This window comes from Pelobates fuscus, chromosome 10 (assembly GCF_036172605.1).
Source record: "Pelobates fuscus isolate aPelFus1 chromosome 10, aPelFus1.pri, whole genome shotgun sequence".
Lineage (NCBI taxonomy): Eukaryota > Metazoa > Chordata > Amphibia > Anura > Pelobatidae > Pelobates > Pelobates fuscus.
The window spans coordinates 10,084,195-10,096,475 of record NC_086326.1 but is presented as its reverse complement, the minus strand read 5'-3'; the positions used below and the strand labels follow the sequence as shown (position 1 = coordinate 10,096,475).

General features: G+C 39.6%; 1 protein-coding gene across 1 annotated transcript in view; it reads right to left on the bottom strand.

Moving 5' to 3' along the window:
* LOC134574468 (rap1 GTPase-activating protein 1-like) overlaps positions 1–10,324 on the bottom strand; it is a 43,115-nt gene extending 32,791 nt beyond the window's left edge. Inside the window, exons 1-6 of the mRNA XM_063433562.1 lie at positions 10,213–10,324; positions 9,782–9,863; positions 6,266–6,301; positions 2,951–2,998; positions 541–579; positions 111–293 (exon numbers count right to left, since the gene is read on the bottom strand). Of these exons, the coding sequence (XP_063289632.1) occupies positions 111–293; positions 541–579; positions 2,951–2,998; positions 6,266–6,301; positions 9,782–9,863; positions 10,213–10,256 (432 nt within the window). The 5' untranslated portion in view covers positions 10,257–10,324. The remainder of the gene's footprint in view (positions 1–110; positions 294–540; positions 580–2,950; positions 2,999–6,265; positions 6,302–9,781; positions 9,864–10,212) is intronic.
* Positions 10,325–12,281: the final 1,957 nt, after the last annotated feature.

The window sequence follows — 12,281 nt, the reverse complement described above, 5'->3', positions numbered from 1 at the left end:
ACGTGGACATTTAAATGGCGTTTTTACACACAAAGCTCTGCATCTCAATATAAAAAATAGTTATAGTCTTGTGGTTCTCTATTTATAGAGCAGGTATAAGGTGGCCATACCTTACCGAGGAAGTGCCGTCTGTAGAACCGTGCATTGGGATCTGATTGAAGAATTTGCAGTCTGTCATTGGACACTGGGAGATCGGATCCCGGAGGAGGCAAGGAATGGCTGGTTCCCTCAATCCAATACCCACCAAATGGGTGTGGGATAAGGAGAGGGAGAGGACGGCCTTGTTTTAATATCTACAAGGGAGAAGGCCTTTATGTACGAAGAGGTTTATTCACTAAATGACAAATATTGAGGACTAACAGGGGAGTTGCACATTCTAAATCTGGAAGATAACAGGGTAGGAGAATTTTCCATTTTGCAGTAAACCCCAATTCCCGATTTAGTAAATAAACTCCGTAGAGAAAACAAGAAAGCAAGAACATACAGATGGTAAACAATGATAAGATGAAACAAATAGAGCAACGATGAGGAATTAGTCACCTCGTGAATCCCAGGGTGCACTGCTTCGTCCCCTTTACGCTGCAGAAATAAATATTTGTGAAATAAAAGATTAAATTTAAATCCATTTAAAAGAACAGAGAGTCCACATTCCTAGGAAATTCAACAAGATTTATGCAGAAAGATTCAAAGTTCTTCAGCATGCAAAGATCATTAGACTATATCTGTCTGACTTGATTAATCAAGGATAATAAGAACACACAATGAATCGTTTAGTCTGCATTGGGTCCATTAAGGTTGGAGACTGGAGTCCAAGGATGGTTAGGAGTTCTGGGCTGTGAATTTGGGCAAATTTACTTCCCACTTGTCAGAGATATTGTGTAGGAAGGAAATACATACATATATTGTGTGATAAAAAATAATACATGCATAATAGCAAAAAAGGCAATTTAGCTAATATGCCATGAGGTGCTAAAACAAAGAAACAAGATGTTTTTAAAGTATAACCATGTCAGCTAAAAGAGCCAGACAGTGAGTAAATACATCTGTTTCAATAAAAGATAAGAACACAGATAAGAACACAGATAAGACAAGTATGTGTTAGTTAAAAGTACTTGTTCAGCAAAAACATATATATTGCTATGAGGTCTATAAATTAAGTTTAATTATATATAAAAATAGAAATATAGTGTGATATATCCTAAGTTAGCAATTTACATATATAGAAACTATATATATATATATATATATATATATATATATATATGTGTGTGTGTGTGTGTGTGTGTGTAATTAGCAAAGAGATAAATTAAGTAAGACAGCTTAAATATCCTGCAATTTCCATAACACTTAAGTGAACAAGGACACATTGGTTGAACAACCAAAGTCCACATGAAAAGAAGAAATTCTGACCAAAACATCTTGAAATTAAACATTCCTAAATAGTCCTGAGCAAGGTTTAACCCTATATGATAATAGCTGGTAATATTCCTGACGTAAGCCAACAGCTCCACCTGCTGTTTGAGACATATAGAAATATATATATCAAAATGACGTCAACAGCCATTAACATAATGACTTGCCCCAAAATTTCATTGGACCAGGTCAGAAGGTTAGCAGATAAGGAATGACATATAACCCCAGGATGTACATACATAAGGGGAGACAAAGAAAGAAAAACACTACTAAACGGAGAGACAGAGAGACACACATAAGGAGAAAGGAGATAGGACACAAGACAAGAGATGGACAAGAAGACATCTTGAAACAATCTTAAAAATAACATCCAGAACATCTACCAGTAAATATAAGCCAATTATACTAACTGAAAATTACATAACTAAAAGCTAATATTTTCTGGGTAAAAGCTGATACAAAATCCACCAGATTGGGTTTCATGATATCTCATAATAAAGATTGATATCTCAAACTGCAGACTGGAATATTAATCAAAATCACGAAATTAAAAAAATAGAATATCAAGAGTTACCCAATTTAGGGAATATTTACCAGATAAGAACTGTTATAACTAAACCTGCAAAAATGTAGTTACTAGATGAATTACTTAATCAGAATGAATTACTCTGAAACAGCACTGAGCTGGTCAACATTCTATGCTAGCTGGTAAAACTTTGTCATAGAACTTTGTGTATAGATCACCTGAGTAAATAACGAACTCTGTCCAGCTCTAATGAATGGTGTTTACAATAAGCAAACAATCCACATGTGTTTGTAAATTGTACTAAGAAGTAAAAGGCTAAGATTGTATTATGTATTTTAAGATCCTGAAAAATTCTGTTTTTAAATTATAATAATGCATATGCTGATAAACTCATATGGTTCTTTATAATTTAACAAATAGTAACATTCTATTTATTGACTGTCTCAATCAATAGTGTATGAAGAACATAGTCCACATACGAACTTGGTTGATAGAATTTTCATGAACTAACTATCCTATCACTTTAAAGAGTATGAAATTGTTACTGAGATTGTGATACTGTACTATGCCATACCTTATTCAATATTATTGAAAAGCTATTCACTAATTACCTTGTATATTTACAATTATTGACAAAAAGAAATATTATAATTTTTATAAAAAGTTGTGATATTAATGTATGAAATATTAAATTTGAACAACGTGCTCTAAATCTAAGAGTTAAACAGTGAGACCTCTTTGCTTTTAAATTAATAGTTGGGTATTAGCACCAATACAATTTTAACCCCTGATGTTTTAATAAAGATTACTCATTTTAATAATAATAATTAATCCCCATAAATATCCTCACACACTCTGGTAGTTGCCCTTGGCCTTTTATTCTTCTTTGTTTGAAAGTAAGTGCTAATGGCGACAGGAATTTCTTGAGCCTCCTCTGGCTTTAAGTCACCTGAGCAAAGTGATGTGAAATGTATTCAACTATTCAACATATTAAAAAAGAGCAGGACTGACCTTCAAAGGGGAGGGGAAGACACATCGCTGGTCCTCCAACCGGCTGCACTGCAAATAAACCATACACAACATTCTATGTTACTCTATATAACATACACAGTATTCTGTCACTCTATATAACATATACAGCATTCTATGTTACTATAAAACATACACAGCATTCTATGTCACTCTATATAACATACACCACATTCTATTTTACTCTGTATAATATACACAACATTCTATGTCACTCTATATAACATACAGAACATTCTATGTCACTATACAGATGATACTCGAAAAATTTGAATATTGTACAAAAGTTCATTTATTTCAGTAATGCAACATAAAAGGAGAAACTAAAATAAGAGATAGACACATTACATGCAAAGCAAGATAGTTCAAGCCGTGATTTGTCATAAGTGCGATGATTATGGCTTACAGCTCATGAAAACCCCAAATCCACAAATTTCAGTAAATTAGAATATTGTGAAAAGGTGCAATATTCCAGGCTCACGGTGTCCCACTCTAATCAGCTAAGTAAGCCATAACACCTGCAAAGGGTTTCTGAGCCTTTAAATGGTCTCTCAGTCTGGTTTAGTAGGAATCACAATCATGGGGAAGACTGCTGACCTGACAGTTGTGCAGAAAACCATCATTGACACCCTCCATAAGGAGTGAAAGCCTCAAAAGGTAATTGCGAAGGAAGTTGGATGTTCCCAAAGTGCTGTATCAAAGCACATTAATAGAAAGTTAAATGGAAGGGAAAAGTGTGGAAGAAAAAGGTGCACAAGCAGCAGGGATAACCGCAGCCTGGAGAGGATTGTCAGGAAAAGGCCATTCAAAAGTGTTGGGGACTTTCACAAGGAGTGGACTGAGGCTGGAGTCAGTGCATCAAGAGCCACCACACACAGACGGATCCTGGACATGGGCTTCAGATATCGTATTCCTCTTGTCAAGCCGCTCCTGAACAACAAACAACGTCAGAAGCGTCTTACCCGGGCTAAAGAAAAACAGACCTGGTTTGTTGCTCAGTGGTCCAAAGCCCTCTTTTCTGATGAGAGCAACTTTTACATCTCATTTGGAAACCAAGGACCCAGAGTCTGGAGGAAGAAAGGAGAGGCACACACTGCAATATGCTTGAAGTCCAGTGTGAAGTTTCCACAGTCTGGGTTGATTTGGGGAGCCATGTCATCTGCTGGTGTTGGTCCACTGTGCTTCATTAAGTCCAGGGTCAATGCAGCCGTCTACCAGGAGATTTTGGAGCACTTCATGCTTCCTTCCACAGACAAGCTTTATGGGGATGCTGGCTTCATTTTCCAGCAGGACTTGGCACCTGCCCACACTCCCAAAAGCACCAAAGCCTGGTTCAATGACCGTGGGATTACTGTACTTGATTGGCCAGCAAACTCGCCAAGAGAAAGATGAGACGTGAGACCGAACAGTGCAGAAGAGCTGAAGGCCGCTGTTAAAGCATCCTAGTCTTCCATAACATCTCAGCAGTGCCACAGGCTGATAGCTCCCATGCCAAGCCGCATTGAGGCAGTAATTGCTGCAAAAGGGGCCCAAACCAAGTACTGATATGCATTCTTATACTTTTCAGAGGTCCGATATTGTTCTATGTACACTCCTTGTTTTATTGATTGCATGTAATTTACTGAGATTGTGGATTTGGGGTTTTCATGAGCTGTAATCCATAATCATCACACTTATGACAAATCACGGCTTGAACTATCTTGCTTTGCATGTAATGCGTCTATCTCATATATTAGTTTCCCCTTTACTGTTGCATTACTGAAATAAATGAACTTTTGCACAATATTCTAATTTTTCGAGTATCACCTGTATAACATACGCAGTATTCTTTGTCACTCTGTATAATATTCACATAATTCTATGTCACTATATTTAACATGCACAGCATTATATGTCACTCTGTATAACATTCACAGCATTCTATGTTACTCTGTATAACATACACCACATTTTATGTCACTCTATATAACATACACCACAGTTTATGTCACTCTATATAACATACACAGCATTCTATGTCACTCTGTATAACATACACCACATTTTATGTCACTCTATATAACATACACCACATTTTATGTCACTCTATATAACATACACAGCATTCTATGTCACTCTGTATAACATTCACAGCATTCTATGTCACTCTGTATAACATTTACAGCATTCTATGTCACTCTGTATAACATACACAGCATTCTATGTTACTCTGTATAACATACACCACATTTTATGTCACTCTATATAACATACACAACATTCTATGTCCCTCTATATAACATACACAGCATTCTATGTCACTCTATATAACATACACAGCATTCTATGTTACTCTGTATAACATTCACAGCATTCTATGTCACTCTGTATAACATACACCACATTTTATGTCACTCTATATAACATACACCACATTTTATGTCACTCTATATAACATACACAGCATTCTATGTCACTCTGTATAACATTCACAGCATTCTATGTCACTCTGTATAACATTTACAGCATTCTATGTCACTCTGTATAACATACACAGCATTCTATGTTACTCTGTATAACATACACCACATTTTATGTCACTCTATATAACATACACAACATTCTATGTCCCTCTATATAACATACACAGCATTCTATGTCACTCTATATAACATACACAGCATTCTATGTTACTCTGTATAACATGCACAGCATTCTATTCTACACAACTTTCTAACATAGTTATTTACTAAAGCTAAAATTGTAAGTGAATTTGAATTTTATTTGAACGTTAAAGGGACGTTAAACGTCACCAGAGCAACTACAGCTTCTTGTATAGTACACAGCTTATTGTATTTGTTCTGGGGAGTAGAATCATTCCCTTCAGGCTTTTTTGTACTAAACACTGTCTTCTCAGAGAAAATACAGTGTTTACATTACAGCCTAGAAAAAACGTCACTGGCCACTGCTTAGATGGCTACTAGAGCTGCTTCCTGGGGCAGTGCTGCACAGTGTGACTGACATTTAGTGTCTCCACCCTCTGCATGCAGACACAGAACTTTCCTCATAGAGATGTATTGATTCAATGTATCTCTATGAGGAGATGCTGATTGGCCAGGGCTGTGTTTGGCTTGTGCTGACTCTGCCCCTGATCTGCCTCCTTCTCAGTCTCAGCCAATCCTATGGGGAAGCATTATGATTGGCTCAGACCACCACTACTGATAATGTCAGCAGACAGCAGGCAGTTCAGCTGCAGACTTGAATACAATAAAGCATACTTCATTGAAATACACACGATTTCCAAAATAAAACGATTACCTGCATTTTCTCGATCATTTCGAACAGATCAGCTGGCTGGAAAAAAAATGGAAGAATAAACGAGAGTTTTGGAGAAGCTTTCTAGTTATCCGTTTTTAATATAACATTTTCACTGACCAATGCCATGATATGTCCCACCGTTCTCCTTTGTGATGTTTAATAGCTTCCATTTGGCAAACGCCCTCTTATCGCTCGTCTCGCACCTTATTACACTGGTTCTATCCCGCACCCCCCGGGTTATATCTCCAGATTTCCCAATTCATTAACTTTATTCCTCTTACTTTCTTTCTGCTCTCACCTTCCAAACTCTTGTACTTTTTCCACAAGACAAAGCTGAAAATAACATTTAAAAAAAAACAAGACTCCCCGCAGCTGCATTGGAGGGTGCAGAGCCCTGCCAAACTAAGAAGGATTTGTAATGTAAAAAGAAACATCCCTCCTCCCCATCACAGGCATAGCCTGACGAAGACCCTATTAAGGTGGAAACGTTGTTGTGAAAAGGCAAATCATTGGAGGAGTGCCGGGCCACAACTGTAAATGAATCTACTAAGAGTGTGGCATGGTGGCATGGTTACTGCATTTAATCCATTTACTCCTACTTTCCATTGGCTACTGCCACTTTCTGCTAACAGCTCTCTCTATTATAAAACAATCCCAAAATACGTACCTCGGCGTGTAAACATTTTATTGATTCTGTGAAAAATGATGGTCGCCAGGATGTTTTAAAACTGCTGCAATGCCTAATGTATTGTTGAAAAATAATTCCTACCTGTCCTTGGGGTCCAGATATTTCACCTTTCTTTAATGGCTGTAAGGGTGGCCCATAAATTATAATTAACTTATGTCGCAATTCATGTATATTGCTGGGTTTCATTACATAACATACTAGATATTATTATCAGCAAACGACACAGGTGGATTTACAGAATGTTGATATTAGCCAATAGAGGAAGGACAATTAGAGGTCTTTGCTGGGCAGTAGCAAATAATGGGAAGAGTAGTATGGTCCAATGAGTGGGAATAATGGGAGGAGGTAGTGAGGTTCAGTGAGTGGGAATAATGGGAGGAGGTAGTGAGTTTCAGTAAATGGTGATAATGGGAGGATGTAGTGAGGTTCAATGAGTGGGAATCATTGGAGGAGGTTGCGAGGTTCATTGAGTGGGAATAATGGGAGGAGTTAGTGAGGTTCAGTGAGTGGGAATAATGGGAGGAAGTAGTGAGGTTCAGTGAGCGGGAATAATGGGAGGAGGTAGTGAGGTTTAGTGAGTCGGAATAATGGGAGGAGGTAGTGAAGTTCAGTGAGTGGGAATAATGGGAGGAGATAGTGAGGTACAGTGAGTGGGAATAATGGGAGAAGGTAGTGAGGTTCAGTGAGTGGGAAGAATGGGAGGAGGTAGTGAGGTTCAGTGAGTGGGAATAATGGGAGAAGGTAGTGAGGTTCAGTGAGGGGAATAAGTGGTGGAGGTAGTGAGTTTCAGTAAATGGTGATAATGGGAGGATGTAGTGAGGTTCAATGAGTGGGAATAATTGGAGGAGGTTGCGAGGTTCATTGAGTGGGAATAATGGGAGGAGTTAGTGAGGTTCAGTGAGTGGGAATAATGGGAGGAAGTAGTGAGGTTCAGTGAGCGGGAATAATGGGAGGAGGTGGTGAGGTTCAGTGAGTGGGAATAACGGGAGGAGGTAGTGAGGTTCAGTGAGTCGGAATAATTGGAGGAGGTAGTGAGGTTCAGTGAGTGGGAATAATTGGAGGAGGTTGTGATGTTCATTGAGTGGGAATAATTGGAGGAGGTAGTGCGGTTCAGTGAGTGGGAATAATGGGAGGAGGTAGTGAGGTTCAGTGATTGGGAATAATGGGAGAAGGTAGTGAGGTTCAGTGAGTGGGAATAATGGGAGAAGGTAGTGAGATTTAGTGAGTCAGAATAATGGGAGAATGTAGTGAGGTTCAGTGAGTGGGAATAATGGGAGAAGGTAGTGAGGTTCAGTGAGTAGGAATAATGGGAGAATGTAGTGAGGTTCAGTGAGTGGGAATAATGGGAGAAGGTAGTGAGGTTTAGTGAGTCAGAATAATTGGAGGAGGTAGTGCGGTTCAGTGAGTGGAAATAATGGGAGGAGGTAGTGAGGTTCAGTGAGTGGGAATAATGGGAGGAGGTAGTGAGGTTCAGTGAGTGGGAATAATGGGAGGAGGTAGTGAGGTTCAGTGAGTGGGAATAATGGGAGAATGAAGAGAAATGGGAGAAAACATCCAGTAAGTGGGAATAATGGGAGGAGGTAGTGAGGTTCAGTGAGTGGGAATAATTGGAGGCGGTAGTGAGGTTCATTGAGTTGGAATAATGGAAGGAGGTAGTGAGGTTCAGTGAGTGGGAATTATTTGAGGAGGTAGTGAGGTTCAGTGAGTGGTTATAGTGAGGTTCAGGAGTGGAAGTCTGGTGGGAAGTTCGGGTGGTAAAATTAACGCTCATGGGAGATATGGTTAAGGGCCTATCAGTGGATCTCTTTCATACTCGTTCTTGTTTGAAGATGGGGGGGATGTACAGGACATAAACCAATGCGGTGATTTACACTACATTTATGAAATAAAAATAAAGATGGATTAAATCTAGCTGTGATTTGTCAATCAGAAACAAATTGCAACTTCACCGGGATATTTACCTAAATGAATATTTAATGTGAATTTCTATTTTAAGGTCAAAGTTGGCAACGCTAGAATCAGAGCTGACTTAGAGAACGTTTCAAGTTTGACTTTTTTAACCTTATATTTCAAATTCATTTTGCATTCACCTTAAATTCTCACTTTAGTTAATAGGCTACATAAATCCTGGTTACCTTTGAGCACAGTCCGATGAGATTAATACTGTCCAATGAAAGAATAAATATTGTATATATTCCATGTGTCCCTTTATCTATTTAGGAAAATATTAGGGAAAATAGCACAGGAAGATAAAAAGAAAGTTTTTGAATGGTCACTTACCTTTATTCCAGCGCTGAGAGATCGATTTGATCCTCCTCCCATGAAGTCACCGAGCTCGGTGGCTCCGATCCTTCTCATAGAAATCAGAATATAAATGTTGATGACGTATCTCGCAATAGGCACAGTTTTCCTTTGTAAGGCTGCAGGGCATCAACTACCCCTCACAATCACTTCATTACGTTGAAGAGAAATTCTATTTCATACACAACATGCAGACAAAACGGTTGACTTTTTGTAGTTCCATCTGTGTTTGAATCCCAAACTCCTAATGCTGTCAATCCCCAGCCTAAACCAGGCCGAACACAACAACCAAACAACAGTTTGTTTAAGGTAGACATCGTTTGCGTTACTATTGTTAGACACAAATTTAATGCACATCTTACAAAGTGTATCACAAAAGATACTAAAGTGTATCAGGGTTAGTTACCCAAGTCAGAATTCAGTTTCAAAAGTAAGGCTCCTACTTTGAATTCTCACTTCAGTGAATAACTCTGCAAGTCTTTCAATGATAAATATGAGTTGGTCGATACTTAGTGAGACAGCCTGACCTTGCTGCGGGAGCTTGGAGGATTGGACATTTCTTCTGCGTGTGTGTTCAGTACATGGGCAATGTACAGGCTGTCTGGTTTCCTGCAAAAAGACAATAGATATCCACAAAAAAAGGAACAGACAGTGTCTGAAATGACGAATGCAATGGACAAACAGGTGGCAGATCGTTTAGTGTTTGAAATTCATCAAACATAGAGCAAGTTACATACTGAGACCTGGAAGACTCAATCCACCCGTAGAAATAAAAATTAATGAGCCGAATCTATAGGACGGGTCAAGAAAGGACAGATGGGTCCAAAACTGAAACCAAGCCCAAGCAAAGATTAAACGGTGTGTGAAGCAAGGGAGAGACAGAGGGAAAGGGAGAGCGAAATTACAATCTATGCTCATTTGGAACTGTGGTGGAAAGAGACAACTGGCAACTACTTACCCTCCATAGGCACCAATGGGGAAGCTATGTTTTCTAGAAAACATCCAGAATCTGTGTATATTGAGGGCTCTCTTCCTGCCTCGTACATTACGCAGTGCGACTGCTTGGCTTGAAGGTGCACAAGAGAATACATGAGTCAAGGAGAGACCACCTGCAAGGCCATCAGCCTGCCTAATGAATGCCAAAGTCTCCACTTGAAAGAGAGATGAAAATGTCAGATAGACAATCAGTGTGGGATTACTGGGCCCCCCAGCCGGAAACAGACAAGATCCTCTCTCTGATGGCCTTTCCCTGCTTGGAATAGCATCAGCAGTGTTTTCTAAGCTCCTCTCATTGTCCCTCTCCTTCTAAACGGACACATTTTATATCTCCTCCCGCTGCGTTCATTGTCCTGCGGTGAGGATGACATTAACTAGAAAAGCCATAAAGGAACAAGCACTGCATATATTTCCCTATTTAAAACTATGGCAAGCTCTCACAGAAACAGAAATACTAAACATTAACCATTTCTGTAAGCAGAAACCCAAAGGTTATCAAAGGGTATTTATTTCCGATGCACTCTGATGGAATACCTGGGGTGTCTAAAAACAGAGATTCTGTTAAACATAACACAATCTGCAGAACAACTGTCAGAAAATGATCAGAAGCAGCATAAGCCATTTTTATGGTAATGTTTATAATTAACATCAAATAGAACTGGGCTCACTCAAAAATAAAAAACAAAAAACAAAACAAACAAAATATCAAACAGAAAACTGCTTTTCAGGGAATTGATATTAGAGATATCGGACTGAGTTACATTCTTCTGGCTCCTAATTACTGGTCAGCTGCTTCCTTCTAATTGCCTGTCGTTACTTTTAGAGCGACGGAGAGTTACTGAAAAGCCGTTATTAACAGTTCTCATCATTCTCTCTGGGAGCCACTAACCACTACTTAGTGACTGGTCTACAACCTGACACTACTCAATACTGGCTGCCACTAAACCAAAAACTCAACAGCAGCACCTGGAATGGTGGAAGGAAGTTAATTACAGCTAAATCTCTCTACATCCTATTGAATTGAAAAATCGTGTTCCAGCTCTGTCACCAGGGGTGGAGGTGGGGGCTGGCAAGCTTTAACTTGTGAGCCTGTATTGTTCAAATGAATGGCATCATATCTCGGTGAGGATGGTTGTACTCAGATAAAGCACAATACATAAATATTGCCGTTGGCACCTGGTGAAGTTGCACAGATAGAGCAATGATGGAGATAGAAACATAGAATGTGACGGCAGATAAGAACCATTCGGCCCATCTAGTCTGCCCAATTTTCTAAATACTCTCATTATTCCCTGGCCTTATCTTATAGTTAGAATAGCCTTATGCCTATCCCACGCATGCTTAAATTCCTTTACCTACCACTTTAGCTGGAAGGCTATTCCATGCGTCCACTACCCTTTCAGTAAAGTAATACTTCCTGATATTATTTTTAAACCTTTGTCCCTCTAATTTAAGACTATGTCCTCTTGTTGTGTTAGTTTTTTTTTAAAATATAGTCTCCTCCTTTACTGTGTTGATTCCCTTTATGTATTTAAATGTTTCTATCATATCCCCCGTCTCATCTTTCCTCCAAGCAGTGGCGTACATACCGCTGTCGCAGAGGTCGCAACTGCGACTGGGCCCATCACTCTAGGGGACCCGGCCGCCCTGCAGACCCCTGCGACCAGGTACCCGCCATTATCTTATGCTGGGCCCCTGCCTAAATAATTTGCCATTTGGCAAACATAAACCCTGTTACATATCTTAGTATCATCAACTAGATCTCTGCACCAGGGGCGTATTAGCCGCGAGGCAAACAAGGCATTTGCCTTGGGCGGCATTTTCTAGGGGGCGGCAAAAAAAGCCGCCCCCCACATGCCCAAGGCAAATGTCTTGTTAGCCTTGCGGCTAACAGACATGCTGGGCGGTCGGGCGGCGCTCTTTGGCGGCTGGCGAGGGAGCACTTCATCTGAGCTGTCTGCTCAGCTCCCTCGCGTGCCGCAGAGTGAGGCTAGGAGCCGGAATATGACGTCATATTCCGGCTCCGCCTCC